The following is a 25,711-nucleotide window of genomic DNA, read 5'->3' as shown; positions in this document are numbered from 1 at the left end:
AACTATAATACACTAAAGGCCATCAATAACAGAAAGAATAATTAGTGTGATAACATACATTTTTAGCAGTAAAAATAAACTAGAGTTATATTCAACAATACAATTGTCTTAAACCAATGTTGAATAAAATATGCAAGGCCCCAAAAATAAACACAGTAAAAAAATTATATATAGCCAAGAAATTCACATATAAGCAAAACCAATTTTGTTTACCATTTAAAGAAAAGCAAGAGAATGAAAACCCTAAAAGACCTTACAATGATTTTCGTGATACAGAATGGGATGAAGTATGATCAGGAAAGCATACATAGAAAACTTTTACATTAAGGTGACAGCAATGCTGTGTTCCTTAATCTGGATAGTAGTTAGAGGAATGCAACTTTAAATTTATGCATTACAGCACTCATTTATTTCATATGTTTTTCTTGTCTACATTATATTCCATAACATTAAGGTTTAAACAGCAACAACTAGTAGAAGCATAACATAATACCACAATAAAAACAGGTGTTGATATTCTTTTCTAAGTGAACCAATATGGACTCCATATTGCTTTATACAGTATCTCACCTTCATCTCTTATAGCCAGAGAACAAAATGTCAGTTGCATAAAAGTATTGAATCTAGTCATGAGAGTGACAGTCTAAATGTCATATTACAATTGCTTTAGTCAAATATTTGCTCAAGATTTTTCTAACCATGTGTAATAAAAAAAGTAAATAATGATTGTAAAACTCACCTAATAAATTAATATCAACAAGCCTTTTTAAAAGGAAAATTTATACCAGAAATGACAGCAAGGTTAAAATAGAGGAAAAAAGAAAATTATATCAGAAATGATAGCAAAGTTAAAAGAAATAGAAGACAAACACGTGACATCAAAAGATGGCTTAATCTAAATAAGAAGATACAGCATAAAATATACCTGAAAAAACTTAGAACAATTAAAAAGCAAGAGATGAAAAGCCAAATGACATAGGCTGAACAGGCAGCTGATATAGAAGGTTTAAAGTATTATGAATCAGGTGCCAGGGCAGGTTTTGAAGAATCTTAAAGGACAGAGGGTATGATAGATGAAGAAACTGCAAAAATGTCACAAGATTAACATTAGGGCCTTCGAGAAGAATCTTGGGAGACAAGAAGAGGTAACACAAGAAGGAGGATGGGAACCGAGATTGGTGAAATCTACATGCCTAGGGACAAAAGAAATATTACTTACTACATAAGGATAATAAGGAAATAGTGTTTATCACCTATAAGGTGATAAATACCAGGGCTAAAATTGGGATGAAGGATGTGAAAATAGAAAATACTTAATTCTAGAGAAGCTATGGAGGAAAACTACACAAGGGAAAGAAAAGTGCAGAGAATCATGTAGCTTCAAAGAATGTATACCTGGGAGTAGGAGAGGATGATATCACCGAAGAAGGTTAAGAGAAGGGGAACTCAGCCTGAGAACTGAGTGCTCAATTTTTGGTATGGCCAGTAAATCAAAAAAATTGCATTTTAACCTTTGTACAGAAATTACTTTTTATCTTGCCGTATTCTTTAAACGTTATTCTGGGGAACAATAATATGGAACACACTAAACTCTACTCTAAACACACAAGAAGAAGAGTTTATTACATGCAATAATGGCTGCTAAAGAAAATTTATAACCTTTCTCATAAATTCAAAGATTGATCCTAGGCCCAGAGCAGTCCCCTTTGAATTTATGAGACCACCAGCGCCTCTATAAATCTTTTTGAGCCAGCCATATAAAGACTTTAAGAAACACTATTTCTTCTTTTTTAAAAAATATTTTTTAGTTATAGATGGATGCAATATCTTTATTTCATTTTATTTATTTTTATGTGGTGCTGAGGATTGAACCCAGTGTCTCACATGTGTGAGGCAAGTGCTCTGCCACTGAGCCACAACCCCAGCCCCAAGAAACACTAAGATAATTTCTAATGCGAGGCTATATCCCTAGGATAACCTTAGGGCTCCTTAAAGGGTATACTCAAGGCTGCCTAAAGAATTTAGTTTGTTCTAGCCAACACTTCTAAAGATAGGGCTCCTGACTCTCTGTGGGAGAGTATATGCCTCACTTGCATAAACCCAGTTAGTAAATCCAGATGGGTTTCACATGGACTGCCCTTCTTTAGAATTTTTCACTTTTCTTACTCTACTCAAGGCACTGTCATCCCCCCAACTTTTCTATTTAAGACACTGAATCACCTCTATACAAACTGCAATGGAGCTTAGCTCCTAACCTACTGAATGTGTTTTCACCACTGAGGTCCAGCTGTTTACCTGTGACCAAAATTTTAAAAATCATTAAAATGGTCATGAATTTAGCAATAAATCATCTCATTTATGACCTAGAAGTTTTATGATATATCAGAAATATCATAAAGGATGATCAAGAATTTATCTGAATGAAGTCAGTAGATAGATTACTAGATTACTCCTTAAGATCCCTTCTGCTCTTCAGTCTCTTCACCATAAGAAAATAATTTATTCATATTCACTCACCAAGCTTTGACAATTCAGCTTTCTTTTTGGACCATGTATAATACTGCAAAAGCCCTTTGTAGGCCTGAACAAGGTTGATTAATATTTCCTGGGAAGACAATTTTTCACCATATCTCCATGTCTCTGCCTGACTTAGATTTCTGTTTGCATCCTCAAGCATTCCATGATGCATAAGGTACAATGCATGTTGTAAGGAGATCTGCACCAGTAATAAGAAAAAGCCCACTGTCACTGAAGTCATTAAGATAACTATTACTCAAAAAACACAGTAAATATATGATGGACTAAGTCCTTGATTGGATATGAAAGATAAGACACTGTCCCTGTCATCAACAATTTCAACCTAACAAAGAAGACAGACAGATGAAATGACACTATGTAAATGAAAGCTATGTAAACTTACAAACAGAAAACAGTACAATAGTGAAAAAACAACAATAAAAAACAGGGGTTTTGAAGACAGTGACCTGGCTCATATGCCAATTAAATGCTAAATAAATCTGAATAACTAATTCGTCCTTTTGTCTGACCTGTTTTATGAGGCAATTCTTAATCCTTCAGAAGGGTGTTGTTAGGATTAAATGAGATTTAATATTAATTTAAAAAATTAAATGAGATTTAACTTTTGCATACTACTAATTCCTAGTTTGGGCTACAGTAGACAACCAATAATATAACTATTTTAAATATATTAAATCAGCTCAAAAGAAAACACCTTAACAGGGAGTGTTGGAGAATGATGTCAATTCCAATGGAAAGGAAAGTGCATGCTTCCACTTATCTAAAACATCTAGAATGGGCATATTCATAAAAACAGAAAAGATATTAGAGACTGTCAGTAGCATGGGGAGGAGGAGAAAATGGGAAACTATTGCTTAATAAATATAAAGATTCTATTTGGAGTGATGGAAATGTTTTAGAAATAGTGGTGATAGTTTACAACATAGTGAATATAGTTAATACCACAGAACTGTATACTTAAAATGGTTAAGATAGCATGGTCCATTATATACAACCACAATTTAAAATTCCAGAAAACAGGAAAAGTAAAAACAAAACAAAATTTAAAACTAGCTACAAAGTAAATATTTTAGGCTTTGCATGGCACATGACTTCTTCATAATTACTCATTTTCATTAAAAAACAGCTATTGACAATATGGAAATGAATGTGTGTGGCTGTATTCCAGTAAAACCTTATGGCCTTGAAAAATAATTAAAAGCAAATTATAAAATTTTATTGAAAAGTGTTCTGTTAGTTAAAGAGAGAGAGAAAGAGAGAGAGAGATAATCTTGAAAATGTCTCAGCCCTTTTGGTAATACTTTTAATAAAACATTAACTTGGAGACAAGGTTCAATGCAAATAGGAATTAAAATGTTTTTACACATTCAAATTCCCCACTTGTTTCGCTTTTTCCAAAAATACCAACTCAGCACAAATAACTTGGGCAAACAGTAGAAGCACAACTTCAACATCTGATGGACTGGTTTTGGCAACCAGAGATAAACAAAGAGGAGGTATTTCCCATCAGACAACATGGAAGGTGATCAGAAACTAAGGAATGGCTGGCACAACACTGCTTTCTTTCTTATTTATCCCAGTATCTTACCCTTTCTTCATTATTGTTTACTTTACACTGATACAAACAATTCAGAAAACAATATGAACACTGGAAATATAAGTTCACAAAGTCTATATTCTTACCTTTACATAATTCAGGACACCAATATTTTTCATCCGGTCAGCAAAGGTATTGAAAGTCTCCACATTGCTTTTGGGATGATAAAAGAGAATTTCACTTCCAAGTCTCCAAATAACCTGTCAAAGCAGAAATTATTACCCAATGTAAAGTCCAACCCTGCTTTTATTCTATTTTTCCTGTAAGTTTTGTTTTTCTGGTTACATATAAAAACAACCTAAAATTCCTTTCCCTAGATATCATAATTGTCTATGTTATCGTACTTTACCCAGTAAAAATAAAGTTAGATCTTGCATAACAAAATCTTTTCAATACTAGTTTTTAAATTCTAGGTAAGTATAACAGTGCCATTATTAGATTAGCAGTCTAAAAGAGGAAGAGGCAGTTAAGATATTATTAAGTATAAAAATTAATTAGTATAGGAAGAATAAGTCAGAAACTAGGTTTTGGTAATATTGGCTTCTTAACTGGTCTCAACCTCATCTTTATTCTCAGCAAAATGAGTGCAACAGACTAGTTTCTTAAGATCTTATCAATATTGAGTATATTTATTCCAATATTTACAACACAAATTTAAGAACTGTCATCAAATATAAACAAATTTTAATAAAAAATATTTTCTCTTCAGATCACCAATCCTGGTGAAAGAACTTGGGAGTTCTTTTTTCATGGAAGCAAATGTCCATTTCTCTTACCCCCATTTAAAGTACTTCAACCATACCAACTTTAAAGTGAACTTCAAAGTCAATTAGTTCTAGAAGGCACACATTGGTTGTTTGGTACAATAACTTCATATTTCCAATTAAAAAAAAAACAACACAAGGGCTGGGGATGTGGCTCAAGCGGTAGTGCGCTCGCCTGGCATGCATGCGGCCCGGGTTCGATCCTCAGCACCACATACCAACAAAGATGTTGTGTCTGCCAAGAACTAAAAAATAAATATTAAAAAAATTCTCTCTCTCTCTCTCTCTCTCTCTCTCTTAAAAAAATAATAAAAATAAATTAAAAAAAAAACAACACAACAGGGCTGGGGCTACAGCTCAGTGGTAGAGCGCTTGCCTTCCATGCATGATGCACAGGGTTCAATCTTCAGCACCACATAAAAAATAAACAAATAAAGGCATTCTGTCCATCTGCAACTACAAAAAAAAAAAAAAGATCACGACTTCATTGTAGAATATCAAAAGTAGCATTGAGGAGCTTAAAGAAACTTGTAGAGGGCTGGGGAGTAGCACAGTGGTAAAAGCATGCCTAGCAAGGCAGGTACTAGGTTTCATCCCCAGCATCACCAAAACAAAAACTTAAAGATTATCCATTATCTATAGTTATCTACAGTTGTTCTTAAACCCAGTCATAAGAATTACCTGGGGCACCTATTAAAAATAAATATTCTAAGCCACCATGCCCATAATCCTAGCAGCTTGGGATGCTGAGGCAGGAGATCATGAGTTCAAAGCCAGCCTCAGCCATTCGGCAAGGCCCTAAGCAACTTAGTGAGACCTTGTCTCAAAATAAAACATAAAAATGGCTAAGCCAGTGGTTAAAAGCCCCAGGAGTACAGTACCAAAAATAAAATATACATGCGTACATATGTATGTATATGTGTATGTGTGTGTGTGTGTGTGTGTATAGAGAGAGAGAGAGAGAGAGCACGCGCGCGCGCATGCAATAGATAGACAGGGTTTCACTAAGTTGCTGAGGTTGGTCTTGAACTTGCAATCCTCCTGTCTCAGCCTCGAGCTGCTTGGGATTTCAGCTGTACTCCACAGTGACTGATGGAATCTGTATTTTTCAATACATGCCCTAGGTAGTTCAAAAGGATTCAAACAAGTATCTGGAAGCCACTCATTTAATTTCTTCATTTTATAAAACAAAATCTGGACAAAAGAGAGGTATATAATGTCTCTCTGTAGGGGCTGGGGATTTGGCTCAAGTGGTAGCGCGCTTGCCTGGCATGCGTGTGGCCCGGGTTCGATCCTCAGCACCACATACCAACAAAGATGTTGTGTCCGCCGAGAACTAAAAAATAAATATTAAAAATTCTCTCTCTCTCTCCTCTCTCACTCTCTCTTTAAAAAAAAAAGTCTCTCTGTAATGTAAATCATTACTAATGATTTACAGATATATGTAACTTTAGTCCCTAAATTAAAATTTGTCAATAATTATATTTTCTTTTTACACACATACACACACACACACACATACACACACACACACACACACACACACACACACACCAAGTAGCATGTATGTACTATTTGGTATTTTTGGTTTTGGCTCCATTAGATTGATGCACTGGTTACTATATTAGTAAAAGCACCTGAAATAGTCAAGTAAAGTTATTTGTGGAGAAACTGCTTTTTACTAAACAAATTTAGCAGTATATGCCAGGCAACCTTTCAGGCACTGTTTTACCCCTTCCCTCAGAAATGTACATTTGATATGGAGAGACACACAAGACACAAGAAAAATAATTATATTGACAAATATTACTGGAAGAGCGTGAGAAGGACATGGAGTTCAAGAGTGCCAGTACAAAGTAGGAATAAGAAAGCAAGAAATGCAGTTGTAATTTTAAATAATCAAGGTAGACCTCACAGAAGTCAAAGAAAAGTGGTCATACAGAAGGGCAGACATGATGATAGCTGAAGAAAGATCTTTCCAAGTAAAATAAATAAATAAATAAGGTAAAGATTGAGGCAGAATATGCCTGGCTTATTCTAATAAGAGCAAGGCTAGTAAGACTGGAAAAGAAAATACAGGTGAGCAAGTAACAGGAAATGAGATTAAGAAAACAAAAGGTCAAATGGGAATGGGTGAGCACATCACACAGGAACCCTGATTACAGTGTTTTCAGCAGAGGAGTGAATGAGGTCTTAAAGTTTTAAAAGGTTCACTCTACATCATTAGACATTAGGAAAACAAAAATCATTTTAAAACCATGATAAGATATCACTTTAAAACCACCAGGATGACTAAAATCAAAGAGAGACAACAAGGCACAGGTGTAGAGAAGCTGGAACTTTCAAATATTACTGATGGAAATATAAAATGGTGGAGTCACTTTTGAAAATAGTCTGGTAGTTTCTTGAGAAGTTAAATACAATTACCACATGATCTAAATTTCTACTCTAGGAATATACCCAAGAAAAGTCAAAACAAACATCCACATACAAACACTTGTGCATGAATATTTATAGAAGCATTATTCACAATAACCAAAAAGTATAATCAACCCAAATGTCTAACAAACTGATGAATAGATATATAAAATGTGGTATGTCCATATAAAATATTTGCCAATAAAAAGGAAAAAGCACGAATATTTTTACTACAACATAAATGAACCTTGAGAACATTTTACAGAGTAAAAGAAATCATTCACAAATGACCATTACATTATAAGATTCCATTTATATAAAATGGCCACCATAGAAAATAGTAGATTAGTAGCTTCCAGGGGCTATGAGTCAGTAGAGAAGCAATGAGGAAAGACTGCAAATAGGTACAGGTTTTCTTTTTGTAGAAAATGAAACTATCCTAAATTTAAATTGTGGCTAATGTTTGCACAACTCTGTGAAAATATTTAAAATATTAAATTGTACAAGTCAGTGAATTGTATGGTTTTCTAATGTCTCCATAAAGCTATTTTAAAAAAAGACAAAAAGAACACTCTGGTTGGAGAAAAAAACTTTCAAGTTTTGTTGAACGAGAGTACAAAACAGGTGCACAACCTGTGGAGTAAGTGAAAATTAAAATGATTTCTAATAAAAAAAAAGAATTAACACCTTTGTAGATGAAAGGTGTTGAGGGTTCCAGCTTCTCTACACCCTTGCCTTATTGTCTCTTTTTGATTTTAGTCATCCTGGTGGTTTTAAAGTGATATCTTATCGTGGTTTTAAAATTTTTGTTTTCCTAATGTCTAATGATGTAGAGTGAACCTTTTAAAACCTTAAGTCCTCATTCACTCCTCTGCTAAAAAACACTGTAATCAGGGTTCCTGTGTGATGTGCTCACCCTTTCCCATTTGATCTTTTCTTAACCTCATCTACAAAGGTGTTAATTTTACCCTATACCGAGGGTAAAATAATACAAGGTAAGAAGGAATTATTATTGGAATGAATGAATACTGGGAAATTTGAGAATGCACAACTCAAGACTATTTTTAGTCTTGATATAATTTCTACATCCAACATTACTTTTAGCAGCTTTTAGTAAATTCAGTTTGAAATCCCCCTAAAGCTTTGTGAATGGAGCTAGAGGCAAAATCTTTCAGAAATCTGCTGTTTCTTTCAGCAGACTCACACTTTGTTTACCTCTGGTGCAGCATGCTTTTTGTAGGTGTCTGAATCTTTCAAGATCTGCAAACAGCTGTTCATATACTCTGCAGCTTGCTGCCACTTGTGCTTCAGAAGGGCTTCTTGGATAAAATTTAAACAAGCACTTGTTGTCTGAGCAAAATCTTTCTTCTTTTTCCCTCCTGTCACTGTAAAGATGAAGGATAAGGGTCACCCAGTGACTCCAATTCAACTATTACAAAAACTTAAGTTCTGATAAATAGAACAGTAGGTATTACTTGACCCAGTCCATCCCCAAGTATCAAAGTCAACTTCATTTGAAACAAACTCTTACACACATACTGTTTTTTAGCAAATTTCTAAAAATCTAAATTACATTCTTGGGCTACTACAATCACCAGATCCTTCAAATCTCATTCAATAATCTTTTTGTCTTGGCATTAAGCAATTTTTTGAACAAAAGAGTAGAAAACAAGTACACAACCCATGGAGGAAATGAGGAGAATCTCTCAATAAGATCCCCCAAAGCACAAGCCCTGGTAATTAGAATAGGTAAAAATCACCAGTCACCCTATGCAAGCACAGTCTTTATTATCCACCAATATTCTGAAAATTCCAAATAAACTTGTTTATTTTTACAGTACTAGGGATTGAACCAGGAGTATTCTACCACTGCTGAGCAGTTATAGTCTTTCCTTCTTTCTTTCTTTTTTTTTTGTTAGACAGGTCTTGCTAATTTACTTGCCTAGGCTGAATCTCAAACTTGCCCTCCTCTTGCCTCAGCTCCTAACTATCTGAGAATACAGGCATGTGCCACCTCACCTAGCTAGGCTTTTATATTTTAAGTACCAATTCCCAGTAACACAATGATATTAAATGCACAAGAAATTAAAACAGCTATAGACATTAGCATTTGTATCCCTTAAGTATTAGCAATTCCCTTAAGGATATCTGGACTTAGTTAACAACCTCATTATATAAGTGACTGGTTACTATGCTTTCCTTCCTATACAACTACCAGATCCCTCTAGGCTAGCAGTCTTCTAGCTGGGTACCCTTAGCCCTGCAAATACAATAGACCAATAGGTCCTCTTAAAGCAAAGATCCTCTTAAAGCAATCAATCTGCAGATTCTACTTCCTTGTATATTGTTTCCTGAAATTAATCTCCTAGAGTGCTATGCCCATAATCAAGGTCTCACAATCAAAATCATTACATATTACCTGAAGGTATTTTCAACACATGATGAAAACTGAATGATTCTAATATTTACTTTTGCAAGTCAAGTGATTCCCAATTCTTTTATCAAAACTGTAGAATGTTCTAATAATTTTAAATAGAACATGTAATTTTTTGTGAGTAACTCATGAGTCGAAGATCTGATACTTGCTTAACTAAACTCCATTCTACTTCCCTATGTGACTAAAGTTTCTCAGAGTTTACATCATTAAAATATAGAATTAATGCCAGATGTTTTCTCATTCTAAAGTTAACATTCTTAATGATACATGAAGTAACTGGGCTAAGATTAAAAAATTAAAATTTACTTGAATACTTAAAACACATATCTCAACCCACAAGAAATTTTAAAACTTAAAAAAATTATAGGACGTTAAAATTAAGTGCAAATACAGACATACTTTTACTGTAAAATGTACTACAAAAACAGGAACAATACAAAATTTCCATTTATAAAAAGTTTTTTCATTGAATGTTTTAAGGTTGGCAATGGAAGGACATTACATCTCTGCTATTTAGATTCTACCAGATCTACTTTTTAAAGTAATTTAATTTAATGTAATTAAAACACCATCATGTGCTGGAAATTTATCTCTTGCAACTGATAAACTTTTTAGAAGACAAATTTTTAAATTTTTAAATTGTGCAAAGTAGGACACAGATTAAAAAAAAAGAAATATTACAGTGGAAAAGGTCAAAGACTATATTGATCTAGGTACATATAAATCACTAATAAGGTACATATAAATCACCTTGGGATCTTGAGCCTGGCTACTGTATGTGGTTCTGAAACTAGCAACATTAGAATCACCTAGAAGCTAATTAGAAATGCAGACTAATATGCCCCATCCAGATCTCCAAATCAGAGACTTCATTTAACAACATCTATACTCAAGCTGTTTAATCAGCAACAATCTCTGGCAACTAGCCCAGAAAACTAACAAAACACACTTTCCTTGAAATATTCTTTGTTCATCTAAAAGAATATTATACTCAGGTTAAGTTCCCTTCATCTCAGTGGTTAGAAGTGAATGCTCTAAAATCAGATACACATGATTCCTAATAGCAATACTTAAGAGTATAAGTTTGAGAAACTCAGTTTCTTCATACTAAAATGCCTAGCACATAAATTTACTGAGGATTAACTGAGATCATCAAATAAAAAGAGTAAAATTTTTTTTAATGGGAGCTAAACTTTAGGATTCTTCATTGAAATAACTCATACCTATTCTAAACTGAGAATATTAGTTACTTTTTATCTTAATCTAAAAATTTCTGGATTGTACAGAAAAACAGCCACCTTTTCATCTGATTAATATCACTTGACCAGCAAGATTCATTGCAGTGATATGTCGGGTGGCAAACTAAACAAGAAAGACAAATGCCAAAGTGAATTTGGAATTAATCCTAGGATCCAAGGAATCACTGTCAAAGGGGAAAGAAGGCTGGGATAAGAGAGACATTTTGATGCAATAAAGAAAGTGTTGATTCAAACGTATTCCTGGGGCTATACCACCCAACATGGCAATGTACAAATAACTGATTCTTGTATATATCTTTAAGAAATGTATCCTATAGAAAATTTTGCTTGTATTTACATTAGATAAAAATAAGGAAAAATATTATTTTTTTGAAAGCTATGTGCTTCTCAAAAGAAGAGACTATATCTTTTTCATGTATAAGTCCCCAATATTTTAGACTTATATATTAGATATTAGTGCTCAGAAAGCACTGCTGAAAAAAATGTGGCTGCAGCATAATATAGACTGTATATTAATTCAAAAGAAAAGGATTCCAGAACAAAAAAGAGTATTTCTTATGCTTCCCTTTCTGCTTATAGTCAGAACAAGAAAACAACTTATATATTCTTAAAAACTAAACCAGCATCGTTCATTTTGTATACATATTGAATCTACTACTTCCTTGCACTAAAGTTAAAATGGTTCTGTTATTTTACTTACCTACAGTTTCTAAATGCTTCTGAAGCCAAGGAAAATACATTCCTGTACCAGTGAGCACAGATGTTTCCACCTGGTCATCCTCTGAAATGGTCTTTGTCAATTCTTCACTGAAATCACTCATACCTATTACAAACTGAGAATATCAGTTACTTTTGGTATATCTTAATCCACAAGTTTCTGAATTGTACAGAAAAACAGCCAATAATAAATATGACTTGAGCAGCAAGATCCATTGCATTGTAGGTTTTTTAAAATTATATATATATTTTAGTTGTAGATGGACACAATACCTTTATTAATTAATTTATTTTTATGTGATGCTAAGGATTGAACCCAGTGCCTCACACATGCTAAGCAAGCACTCTACCCATTTAACAACTCCAACCTGCAACTGGCAGTTCTTTTAAAGTAAAGAATAAATTTGCCAAGGCCTGTAATCTGTTCAGCTCAGTAGGCTAAAGCCAGGTGGATCACAGTTCAGAGCTAACCTCAGCAACTTAGCAGGGCCCTACGCAACTCAGTAAGACCCTGTCTCTAAATAAAATACAAAATAAGGCTGGGGGAAGTGGCTCAGTGGTTAAGTGCCCCTGGGTTCAACACCTGGTACCCCCCACACACCCAAAAAGCATTTAATTATGTCAGAAGCAGCCAAAATAAATAATCCATTACTCAACTATTACTATGTTTCAAGCACATAAAGATATTTCCCCTTAATTTTAAAAAATTCAAGCCTAGAGAAAGAAACAACAAAATGCAAATAACAAATACAGTACAAATAGTAGTAGCCAATATTTATTGGATCTTTACTACATACCTGGTCTATTATTTAATTTGGGGCTAGGGATGTAACTCAGTGGTAAAGTGCCTGACTAGTATGCATGAGGCCCTGGGTTCTATCCCTCCCACACAGCATCACACACACTCACACTACATACTAATTGATTTCTTCCACATTATGTTGAAAAAAACTAAGGGAGTGAAATTATGAAACTTGTCCAAGGTCACATACACACACACAAAATGAGGACAAGGAAATTCAGAGAACATAAAACTACTAGGCATGACTAGAACTAGGACAAGAGATAGGTAGGAGGCAATGATATTGCAGGTGGCAAACGAAACTAGAAATACAAATGCAAAAGCGAGTTTGGAATTAATCCTCAAGAGGCTCAGTGTCTCTCTCCCTCATTTCCCACATCGACCCAAGCATTAAAGCTTCTGATCCTACCACCTAGAATTTCTACAATATTTCCTCTTCTCTGGAATTCTACAACACCCTGAAATTGTGTTAATCACTGCATTAGCTTTCTAACTAGTTACCCTGCCTAAAATACTGCTTTTCCACATTATTACCAGAATTAAATCCTTTAAAGTCAATTTCCGGGGTTAAACACCTACGTTTGAAATAATATGTGACTCTGAATGCGACCCAGAATGTACTTTGAGGAGTTATAACACAAATTCTCTTTTCAAATCCTCAAAAACCAGAATCAGTAACACATGGTTGCCACAGTAACCAAAGCTTCTCCAGCTGGCTCTCATTTCCCAGAACCCAAGGTTTTAGAGCATAAGGGGAAAAAACTCGGAAGGAAAACACGAGTAAATCCAAGCACACCCTTTTTGTCTTCTAAACAAGTAAGCTCGCAATTATACTCGCAGCACTCACCCACCTACGGCGGGGCTCCGCAGGAAACCGCCTCCACTCCAGAAGAAAGCTCTCACCGGAAATTGTTAGCGTGCGCTTGCTCTGAGCATGCCCCAAAAACCTGCCTTGGGAGCATGCGCAAAACCTAGCCCCGCCCCAACTCCTCCTTTGAAGGTTGGAACGAAGTTGCCCGCCCCTTGAGCCGGTACCGGCTAATGGAAGTGAACCAAGAACTGACTATAGGCTGCTGCCTTCCCATTTGTTTGGCCAGAGATTTGCATCATTCTGTCCCATCCAGAAGGTGTAAGATTTCCATTGCAAATAGAGATTGTGGAGAGGGGACGGCAGCTGGACTAGGGGAGTAAGATGTCACTTTACCTGGTGGTCCTTTGGATTTTGCTTCGCTTTCCGACGGGAGTGGTGGTGCACACCTGTAATTCCAGTAGCTCAGGAGGCTGAGGTAGGAGGATTTTGTCAGTTCTACCTTTGGTTAAACAATCCCTGCGAAAGGAAACCACGTAAGCAGTAATAAATACCTAGAGCAAAGGACTCATCAGGTTATGTAAAGCCAAATCATAGAATAAGGAAAAAATAACAAAGAATTTTTATTTTAAACCATTAAGTTTATTACACAGTTAACTAAAACACACAGTGCATCTGTTTCTACCTGATGGATCATCTCCTTTTATCCTGAAGAGGTTCTTTTAGCATTGTTAATAGTAGAGATCTATTGGTATTGAATTTTCTTACTTTTTATTTATTTTAAAATGTCTATTTTGCTTTCAGTTTTGAAGAGATTTATCCTGGATTAGCAGTTTTTGTCTTCTAGCACCTTAAACCTTTCCATTAACTTTAACCTCTCATTTCTGATAAGAAGCCAGCTATCATTTTAGTCATTTTTACCAATGCATAACACACCACTTTTTTCTAATTGCCTTCAAGACCTTTTTCCTTCTAATTGATCATTTACAGTTGACTCTGATGCATCTAGATGTGATTTGCTTTGTAACTAACCTTAGTATTCACTGAGTTTCCTAAATCTCTTGACATCTTTTTTGTTAATTTGGGATAATTTTAGTCATCATTGTCTTAAATATTTTTTTTTCTGTACAATTTATGCCTCTATTCTTCTAGAAATGTAATTATATGTATGTTAGGTCACTTTGTACTGATAGTAACCAAGTCTCTATTTTTTTCTTTCTAATTTTTAGACCAGATAATTTTTATTGGTCTATCTCCAAGTTAACTTTTTGCTCTTTTTGCACTATACAATCTGATGATAGATTTGTTTCATGAATTTTTCGTTTCCAATACCGTACTTTTTATTTCTTTTAAAAGAAATTTTTCATTTATATGTTGACACCCATATCTACATATTCATTATGATTAAGCTTTTCTTTAACTCCTTGAAATTAGTTATAAAAACTATTTAAATTTTTTCTGCTAATCCTAACATCTGGGTCAGCTCACGGAACTTTTTTTATATGTGATATTTTCTCTTGTGGTTCTCATTTTTCTATCTTCTTTGCATTCTGGCAAAATTTAATGATATTCTACATGCCTATAATCCCAGCGACTCAGGAGGCTAAGGCAGGAGGATCAAGAGTTCAAAGTTAGCCTCCGCAACTAAGGGATGCACTTAGCAACTCAATGAGACCCTGTATCTAAATAAAATGCAAAAAAGGGCTGAGGTTGTGGCTCAATGGTTAAGCACCCCTGGGTTCAATCCCTGGTACCAAAAAAAAATTTTTAATTATATTCTGGTCATTTATAGATGATACATCATAGGAAGTCTGGATTATGTTTTCTTCCTATAAAGGATATTCTGTTTTATGTGTCATGCAGGCTAATTACTGGTGAATTGTTTTGATCATATTAGATTTGGTATTATTATTTTTATTATTATTATTATTATTATTATTATTATTTGGTTCCAGAGATTGAACTCAGGGTACTCAATTACTGAGCCACATCCCCAGACCTATTTTGTATTTTATTGAGAGACAGGGTCTTGCTGAGCTGCTTTAGCACCTCTATTTACTAAGGCTGGCTTTGAGCTCGTGATCCTCTTGCTTCATCCACCTGAGTCACTGGGATTATAAGCATATTCTGTGCCTCACTAGGTTTGGTATTTTTCTTTATTTCCATATTTCATGGTGCATTATACTTGTACATAATGGTGGGATTTGTTGTTATGTTTTCATACATATGTACAATATAGTGATAAAACTTAGCCAATATCATTCTTGAGTATTTCTCTTTTACCTGCTTTCCTTTCTCCCCTGATCCCTTTCCTCTATTCTACTGATCTCCCTTTGATTGCCCTCAGATTCCTTTCACACACACACACCTTTCTTTTCCTTTTTCCTTTCTGGCTGCCTCATACATTTTCAGCATGAATAAATTTTGGTTTCAAATTTAGGTCTACCATTTTCCCTTTACTCTTTTTTGTGTGGTTCTTTTTTGCTAAGGCTTATTTATGAACTCTTAATTAAGTACCTGATATATTAGTGAAGCTGCTGCAACCTGACTCTGCTGAAAACCTAATTTCTTCCAACATTGCCATTTAGCATCATCTTCAGTCTCCTTTATAGCAGTCAAACTCTGCTAAGCCTTAAAGAGTCTTATCTGGTACATTCATATCAAAAATAAATTTCCTCCAGGCTTTTAGTATTCTCTCTCTCTAACACACACACATAATCACATTGCACCCACCATAAATAGCTCAGACATTCTTGTCCACAAAATTCCAACCACTATGATAATCTTGCACTTTGATAATTTTCTTCTTAACTCAGTATGACCACCATTTTACTTGAGCTTCATCTCTCTGAAATTAATACCTGAAAATGTTTAGTTTTTCTAGTTTTATACTCTTTTGTGTCAGGAAAACAAATCCCGTACAGTAGAACTATAACAGTTTCAAGTAAAAGTACTAAATTAGTTATATCCTTGCCCATCAATAGTGGTAGAAGCACTTAGGTGAACTTACATAGAAACTGCAACATCTTACATACTCAACAACAATTTCATTGCCCATGGAACCCAAAATTAATTGAAAGAGTAAACCCCAAAATGGATATCTGAAAAATAAACTGGTCAAAATTAGTAAGGCAATCAGAGTTAAATAATCATATATTTTACCAATAGCACTAGCTTAAAAGTATGGGTCTACAATAAGTAGAAAAATACAAGTTAATGGCTAGAGTCATAAAAGTTTCTATTATGATAGGCAGTCTCTTATGATGCTTTAATATTATATGATAGTTGTGAAATGATTACAAACTAATAATGAACATAATCTATTTGCAGATTAAAATGTTCTTCCCTGTATTATCTACAAATTTTAGATACACCTCAAAATGCCCTGGAAAAGAAATTTCTTAAGTCTCATCAAAATGAACTGCCAGGTTTTTTCCTACATTTGACATGACACAGTGCCAAGATTTCTAGTCCTGAATACACACTTTCTATAGGGAAGAGACATATATCTTGGCAATTAATAGATCATTTATCTCATTTCATACAGCCAATTTTAGTCGTAAGAAAAGAAATGTTTATGTATTCATTCTGCTGACTTTAGTCTATAATCTAATCATGGATCAACAAACTTTTTCTGAAAAGAGACTGATAATAAACATATTAGACTTTGTAGGCAAGTCTTAATTGCCACTCAAATGCCAGTGTAGCACAAAAACAGCCTAGACTATGGGTAAATAATATAAGCTTCTGTGTTCTAATAAAACTTTGTTTACAAAAGCAAGTGTCATTGTTGGACACCGTGGTGTGCTCCAACAGTCACAACTACTCAGAAAGCAGAGGCAGGAAGATTACTTGAGCCTAGGAGTTCAGGCCAGCCTGGGAAATAAGAAAGAGAGAGAGAGAGAGAGAGAGAGAGAGAGAGAGAGAGAGAGAGGGGGAGAGAGGGAGAGGGAGGGAGGGAGGGAAGGAGGGAAGGAAGAGAGAGAGGAATGAATGAAAGAAAGAAAGAAAGAAAGAAAGAAAGAAAGAAAGAAAGAAAGAAAGAAAGAAAGAAAGAAAGAAAGAAAGAAAGAGAAAAAAAGGAATAAAGGGAACAATTTAAAAAAACAGTGTCAGGCTTACAGCTATGATTTGCTCAACACTGTTCCAGAGTATTAATGTTATGCTCACAATAGATGTTTGGCTAGGCTGTATACATACATACATACATACATACATACATACATACATACATACATATATACATGAAAGCAATTTTGTTCTTTTGTTTGCTTTCTTTTATTTTTTCCATTTTTTTTGTTGATACATTATAGTCGTAAATCATGGCAGTATTTCTCGTTACATATTTCCACATGCACAATATAACACTACAGTTTGGCCAATATCATTCCCCAGTATTTTCCCTTCACTCCTCCCTCTCCTGGTCTCTTTCCTACACTCTACTGATCTCCATTTGATTTTCACTTTTTTTTCCTTTTTCCTCTCTTGCTTCCACATCCGAGAGAAAACATAGGCTCCCTTGATCTTATGAGTTTAGCTTATTTTGTGTAACAGAATGTTCTCAAGTTTCATCCATTTTCCAGCAAATGACATAATTCACCTTTATGGCTGAATAAAGCTCCATTGTGTGTATATGCCACATTTTCTTTATTTATTCATCCTTGATAAGCACCTAGTTTGGTTCCATAGTTTGGCAACTGTGAATTGTGCTGCTATAAACATGGGTATGCATGTACTACTCTAGTATTATGACTTTAATTCATTAGGATAAACATTGAGTAGTTGTATAGCTGGGTTATATGCTGGTCTCCTGCCTAGTCTTTTGAGGAACCTCCATACTGATTTCAATAGTGGTTATATTCATTTATAATCCTATCAACAGAGAAAAAAGTGTCCCTTCTTCTCCACATTCTCTCTAGCATTTATTATTGTGCATATTCTTTTTTTTAAGTAGTTGGACACAATACCTTTATTTTTATTTATTTATTTTTAATGTGGTGCTGAGGATCGAACCCAGGGCCTTGCACGTGCTAGACAAGCAATGTGCTGTTGAGCCACAACCCCAGCCCCATATCGTTCATATTCTTGATGGCTGCTATTCTGACTAAAGTGAGATGAAAGCTCACTGTAGTTTTGATTTGCATTTCCCTAATTGCTAATGATGTTGAACATTTTTATAGATTTGTTGTCCATTTTTATTTCTTCTTTTGAGAAGTATCTGTTTAATTCATTTGCCCAATTAAGCTAGGTTATTTGAGGTTTTGGTGTTAAGTTTTTAAAAGTTTCTTATATAGTTTGGATATTAATCCTGTGTCAAAGAGTAGTTAGCAGGGTTGGGGATGTGGCTCAAGCGGTAGCACGCTCGCCTGGCATGCATGCAGTGCAGGTTCGATCCTCAGCATCACATACAAACAAAGATGTTGTGTCCGCCAAAAACTAAAAAATAAATATTAAAAAATTCTCTCTCACTCTCTTAAAAAAAAAGAGTAGTTAGCAAATATATTTTCTCCAATTCCTTAGGTTCTTTCTTCATGTTACTAATTGTTTCCTTTGCTGTGCAGAAGCTTTTTAATTTGATGCCATTCTGTTTATTAACTTTTGTCATTATTTTCTGAGCTTTAGGAGTTCTAATAAGAAAGTCATTGCCTGTACCTATATGCTGGAGTCTCAAATGTATATTTTCTTCCAAGGATTTGCATAGTTTCTGGTCTAATTCCTGGGCTTTTGATCTCTTTCAAGTTTGTACAGGGTCTAATCTTATTTGTCTACATATGGATAACCAATTTTCCTGGCACCACTTGTTTAAAGCCTGTCTTTTCTCCCAATATGTTTTTGGCATCTTTGTCAAGAATCAGATGAGTGTTAACTGTGTTGGATCTTTTTCTGTGTCTTCTCTTCTTTCCCATTGGTCTATGTATCTGGTTTTATGACAGAGCCATGCAGTGGTTATTTCCATAGCTTTGTAGTACAATTTGAAGTCAGGTATTGTGATGATGCCTCCAGCTTGCTTTATTGACTTAGAATTGTTTTGGCTATTCTGAATATTTTATTCTTCCAAATGGATTTCAGGACTGTTTGTTCTAGTTCTGGAAAAATGACATTTATTATTATTATTATTATTTTAAATTTATATATGACAACAGAATGCTTTACAATTCATATTACATATATAGAGCACAATTTTTCATATCTCTCATTGTATACTAAGTATATTCACACCAATTCATGGGTATTTTGATGGGAATTGCATCAAATCTGTATGTTGCTCCTAAAACCAATTTCAAACATATACAATCATATTAGTAGTGATTTTAGTGTCCAAAAAGAGATCTACTAAACAATAATTACTGGGCTGGTTTGGTGACTTGTAGTCCTAACTACTCAGAAGGCCAAGCCAGGAGGATTGCTTGAGTCCAGGTGTTGGAGATCAGGTTAGGCAACATAGCAAGACCCCCATCTTAAAAATAATAATAATTACTGATGTCAAAACACATCTCAATCATTATGCTAGTTACCAACTCTTCATTGTTTTCCTTGAAACTCTAATATACAATTAGTGAATGTCAATTTAGGACTAATTGTGCTGTTTTATAGAGGAGAAAGCTGATTATAATAGTAAGTGAAATCATCTGTCATGAACTGATTTGTGTTTATTTAATCACAATTATCATGCTGATGACTCTACATATTAAGTCTCCACCTATAGTCCCCTAGGTGCTAATTTTAAAAAACGTGAGTTTTCATTAAAAATAAGAAAAGAAACCCCTCCATATGCATTTCAATAATTCAAATTGTATCATAATTTGACTATTAACACAAGGGAAAATCAATGCAACTAATTCAGATTTAAATTCAAGATTACACAGTGCAAAAGAGGGAATAGTCTTGGAAAGGGAAGTAGAAAAATGTAAGATCCCTCTTAGAGGTCAGAAAAAATAAAATAAAATTTCCTTCAGAATAACAACTGGACATAAAGCTTTCAAGAAATGTTAGCTACTAGCTTTCTTCTCTGACAATCGGTTTTGTCAGTTGGTTCCCACTAAGTTGTGCACTTTTTCTGACCAGGACCAGATATCTTGTCTTTTGATTTTCATCCACTCCCACACCATGCTAGGGCTTTGGTAGCACAAAATGAGAATTAAAAATATGCTTTTGAATTAAATAATTTCTTCCCTTACGGATAAAGATAAGAATCTCAAGATCTTAGCCTGAAGACTAATGTCCATCTCTCTGCCCCCACCTGTCCCCGCCTTAAAAAAAAAAGCAGGCCACTGTCTCCAGTTTACACCCTCACTCACAGTTCTATTCACCTTCCCCTTTCCTAATCAGAGGGATCTTGGGGTGGGGCTTCAAGGAACCTCAAAGAGATTGAAGGGGAGGGAGCCTGGAACCATAGACTAGCTGTGACAAGACATGGGTGGGATTTGGTAGTTCAGAAAAGGAGGTACCAGACCAGGAATGGGGGATGGGAGTGATGGTGAAGTGGAGTGGGCTAGTTTAGGATGGACCAGAAATGAGACATTAAGGAAAGCCAGAAAGGACCAGTTGGCAGGGGGGGGGGGATGGGTGGGTGACTACTAGAATCATGTGGAGGGTCGCTTGTGAGGTCACAGGAGCAAAGGCAGGTGATTGGACGAGAAGGAGAGTTCTAGTTGCCAAGGCAGCGACTAGAGGAGAAGGTCTTCAGTCCATGAGAAGGTCTTGACTAGAGAAGGATGGAGCTCCAGCTCCGTGTGTTCTCCAGTAGAGTCTGTGGATTGACCCCCAGATATCCCTGCTGAGGTGTCACCCGGGAAAGGCTTAAGCCTTCCCGGGCGCCACCCCTCTGTGCTTTGCTACCCACCCCACCCGCCCCCCTGAGCCCCGCCTCCGCCCCCTGACGCCCGCCACAGCCTACTCCACCCTGTCACCGACTCCCCAAGGTGACCACAACATGGCTGCGGCGCCAGTGCTGCTCTTCTTGCTGTTCGTGCTGTGGCTGACCTGGCGAGTGCCGGGCCAACTGGACCCAAGCACCGGCTGGCCCTTGTGGAAGCACAAACTCTGTGCAGACGACGAATGCAGCAGTGAGTCCACAGGTGGGCGGGCAGCCCAGGGTCTCCGTGGTGGCTCTTTGGGGCCACATGGGGCTCTGATCCCCCGGTCCCCTGCCCCGTGGGCTGGGCTAGGGGGTCGTAGGATGACGGGTGGGGCGCAGGAGTGACAGAGCCTCAGTACCCTGCGTGTGTCCCCTCCGGCTCTGCCGGCGCCTCAGCCAGCCCGCTCAGGTTGCTGAGATGCTGAGCCTATGGTGCAGACTTCACCAGCAGTCAAATTCATAGACCAATAGTGAATGGAGGGCCTGGGGTTGTAGCTCAGTGGTAGAGCGCTTGTCTAACATGTGAGGCACTGGGTTTGATTCTCAGAACTGCATACAAATAAATAAAATAAAGGTCCATCAAAAACTAAACTAAAAAAAATTAGGCAAAAGCTTAAAAAAATAGTAGTGAATGGGAATCTCAGGGTTGAGAAAGACCTTAGAAGCAACTGGTCCAACTTCTTAATAACTGCATGTTGGACTCCTGCTGTTTAATCAAACGTACCCCAGGCTGTAACTCATACTGAAATTCCACCCCTACAAGCTCTCAGTTCTTACTGGAATTCTACCTCATTCACAGAGCCTCAATGCAGGTCTGTATCCAATTCCCTTTAGTCTCTCTTGATATTACTGTGTTCTTTTTAAATAGCTGTCATCTGTGCATTCAATAAATAATTGTTGAGTATCTCTGCCAGGTGCCAGATACTGTGTTAAGCCTTGGCTCATTCCACCTGCAAATCTGCAAACCAAGACTCCCTCTATTTCAGCTTTCCTAAAGTTTTAAACACAAGGTTTCACCAGCACTAAATCCATGTTTGTTGAATGTGACCCTGGTCTATATATCTCTGGTTTTAAATTTTCCCTTGAGTGAATATTGTTCTGGTAGCAGTTCTATGGCCATTGAAGTAGTGGAGAGTAGACTAGAGATTGTTCATTTTATAATTGAAGGGTCTAATAGCTCTAATTAGGATTATGAAGTTTTCTTCTCTGTGTTAATTGTCTTTAGGAGAGCCAAATATTCCAGGCACTGTGACTCATATATTTAGTGAAACACTCGATGAATATTGAAACTGAAGAGAGACAATTCTTATTCTATAGCATAAAATAAAATAGCCATTTCCCCTTTCAATTTTAGAGCTACTTATAACAGAAGGTACTCCTGTTGATGCTGCTGATACAGAAAACCAACTAGAGATAAAGGTGGAAGAGCCAGAAGATGCCACCACCATACTTTTCTTGTTACATTCATTCTTGCTTTATTTGTCTAAGATGGTAAGTTTGACATAGTTTCTTCAATTAGAATGTTGATTATTTATTAGTTTTTAAGTGGCTTCTGGTCATGAAGTGAAGAACTTAAAATGTCTTTATGAAAATTACTCCTGATCCTTTGAGTAGATAGCTCCTGAAACAAAAGCCATAGGGGTGTGGCTTTAATGGCTACTTGGTTTAGCACATGAGGAAGATTTGCTGTCTACCAAGGCTGGACATTTGCACACCTATAAAAACTTGGTTCTTCCCCTCAGAACCTTTCATTCTGGCAGGGAGATAACAGCATTCACTTGAAACACAGTAAGATAATGACAGAAAGAGAGGTATTTATTCGATGGTAGAACATTATTGTCCATAAATGCATTTATTATGGTTGGAAGGGTGATCAATAAGGTCAGAAAGTGGTTGAGATGTGTTTGAAGCACAGGCAAAGGGCAAACAGGAGTCCGACATGTGGTTTGTTGTTGATTAGACAGGCTGGGGTGGTGGGGGAAGCTGGCAGTCAGAAGAAATGTGTTCAGAGAAATGGAAACATGAAGAAAGGATATTTGGGGAGGGCAGGAGAATGTGAATAGTTGGTGTTGTAAAGTGTGAAGTTGGAGGGGGATGGGCCTGTTGGAGAGGCCAGCAAATCTTAACTGAAGTCATGAGCCAAAGTAGCATTAGACCATTAATAGTGGGGATCCTTAGAAAGTTTTAAGAATGAAAAGGAATTAGGTTAGATCTGTTTCTTAGAGTCACTTAAGGCTGATCTTTCTAAAGAAAATCATGATTCAAACAAGACATTTAATCTGTCTAGAAGCTTATCTAAGCATTTTAGGACTTACCTCCCCCCCATTGGTGTTTGTTGATATTGGACTTTTAGAATTTAATTATAGGAATGAGAAAGCTTTTAGAGGTTGGAGGTCCTAGGGCCTTTGTGACAGTAATCCTCCTCAACTGAAGTTGTTTCCTGTAGATTGTGTTATTTCAAGGCTTGTGTATGAAAGATGATGTTGTTGTTTTCCTTGTAAAATGTATAGATTTTGAAGCCAGGTAGATGTGGTTTCAAATCCCAAGGTTATCATTTAGAAGTTTGGGCAAATAAGTAAACTTTTGAAAAAAGTTTTCCTCATCTGAAAAATGTAGATAATGCTTACTCCAATCATAAGAATTAAATGATTTGACAAGGTAAAATGTCTGGTGAGGTGTCTGGCATTTTGAAGGGTTTTACCCCTACGCACCCCCTAATTCTCATGTAGGCAGTCAGAAGGTGGTATAAATCAATGAATACCTGGGGAGGAAAGACCACCAGGGTGGAAAAGATGTGGTGGGGAGAAACAAATCATTTTTCAGTTGGCTCCATGTTTGTTCATGATGGTGGCAGCCACCTGGGTAAGGAGTATGTACAAGCCAGGCAGTTAGAATAATGATATTTCCAGTGATTAAAGCAGTCTTCCACAGTCATAATTTGATTATCAGAATGAATCAGCATCACTTGGAAAGTTAACAGCCTCACGATATGGAAAGGATTTCTTTATTCATATTTTTAGGTATGCACAGAGCCCTCCTCTAGGTCTAGGTCAGGGGACACGAATGTGGTGCAGGTGTGTCAGTGATTGTACGGTGATAGGTAAGACATAGACGTGAGTGGCAAAGAAGAGGCACAATGTTAAAAGACTGATTTGAAAGGAGATTTCAAAAAGGCATTTTGATGGCCCAGTATGTACAGGACATTGTGTGAGGACTAAAAGAGTCTAACAGGTGTAAGGCATGATTGTGATTTTTGAAAGCCTTAAGAAAAGGACTTAACAAATATATGCAAAAATTATGAACAAATCAATGTAAAATCTTAAACAAGTAGTATGATATCTGATAGGACTGGAGAGTAATAGGCTCTGATGTGTTTGGGAGATGTGCACCAATCAGGTTCATTGATCAATGGAATCTTAGTAGAATCTTAGTGTTAGAAGAAACCTTGGAAGGCTGTTAGTCTAGTTTCTCACTCATTGCTGTTATTTTCTTTACTGTGGCCCTGACGAGTAGTTATGAGGCCTGTACACCAGTATTTCCTAGCATGAGTCACTCTCTTACAAGGCTATATGTTCTTCTGTTGTCTAGTTCATCCTTGTATTGACTCCAAATTTTCCTCCACATGATTTCCTCTATAAAACTGAATTCTTTTCTATATAGAAATCCTTTAAATATTTGAAGTTATATCTTAATTTAAAAATTATTTTTAGTATTTTTATCATGGAAACTTTCAAATAAGAGCAGAGAGAATAGTAGGGGACTATAGGTAACCATAACATACTGTACATTTTAGAATACTAGAAGAAAAGGTTGTGAAAGTTTTACCATAGAGAAATGATGTTTGACGAGGTAGATATATTTAACTGATTTAAATGTTACATAGTGTAATCATGCATCAAAATGTCATGTTACCTACTTCAATAATTATAATGTTTGTTTCTATGTACTAGTTAAAAAATAAATTTAATTAGAAAAGCTTTAAAGAAAAGCACAGAGAGTAGTATAATGAACCCACGGGCCATCACCCAACTTAACAGTAATTCCTTGATAGCTAATATCAGTGAGTTTTTTTTTAATTTGTTCTAATTGGTTATACATGATAGCAGAATGCATTTCGATTCATTGTATATAAATGGAACAAAACTTTTCCTAGTTGTACACAACACATTTGTATTCCTACATGTACCTCGGGTAATAAGGTTCATCTCATTCCACCATCTTTCCTATCCCTATGCCCCGTCACCTGTCCTACCTCCCCTTTGCCCAGTCAAAGTTCCTCCATTCTTTCCATGCCTCTTACCACCCACCTTACCCCCATTATGGGTCAGCATCCACTTTCAGAGAGAACATACAGCTTTTGGTTTTTGGGATTGGCTTACTTCCCTTAACCTGATATTCCCATTCACCCGCAGATGCCGTAATTTTTTTCTCTTTTAAGGCTATAAGTAATATTCCATTTCATATATGTACCACAGTTTCTTTATCCATTCATCTGTTGAAGGGTTGGTTCCAC

At 36.0% G+C, this 25,711-nt stretch overlaps 1 protein-coding gene across 2 annotated transcripts in view; it reads right to left on the bottom strand.

Annotated features, from left to right (window-relative positions):
• LOC144372812 (TATA box-binding protein-associated factor RNA polymerase I subunit A-like) overlaps window positions 1-13,878 on the bottom strand; it is a 50,583-nt gene extending 36,705 nt beyond the window's left edge. For both annotated transcript variants that reach the window (XM_078036056.1, XM_078036055.1), the window contains exons 1-5: window positions 13,737-13,878; window positions 11,714-11,846; window positions 8,533-8,702; window positions 4,222-4,335; window positions 2,518-2,716 (exon numbers count right to left, since the gene is read on the bottom strand). In XM_078036056.1, coding sequence (XP_077892182.1) covers window positions 2,518-2,716; window positions 4,222-4,335; window positions 8,533-8,702; window positions 11,714-11,834 — 604 coding nt within the window. In that variant the 5' untranslated portion in view covers window positions 11,835-11,846; window positions 13,737-13,878. The remainder of the gene's footprint in view (window positions 1-2,517; window positions 2,717-4,221; window positions 4,336-8,532; window positions 8,703-11,713; window positions 11,847-13,736) is intronic.
• Window positions 13,879-25,711: the final 11,833 nt, after the last annotated feature.

This window comes from Ictidomys tridecemlineatus, unplaced genomic scaffold (genome assembly GCF_052094955.1).
Source record: "Ictidomys tridecemlineatus isolate mIctTri1 unplaced genomic scaffold, mIctTri1.hap1 Scaffold_165, whole genome shotgun sequence".
NCBI lineage: Eukaryota > Metazoa > Chordata > Mammalia > Rodentia > Sciuridae > Ictidomys > Ictidomys tridecemlineatus.
The sequence above is the reverse complement of the archived record's forward strand: the minus strand, read 5'-3'. Positions and strand labels throughout refer to the sequence as shown.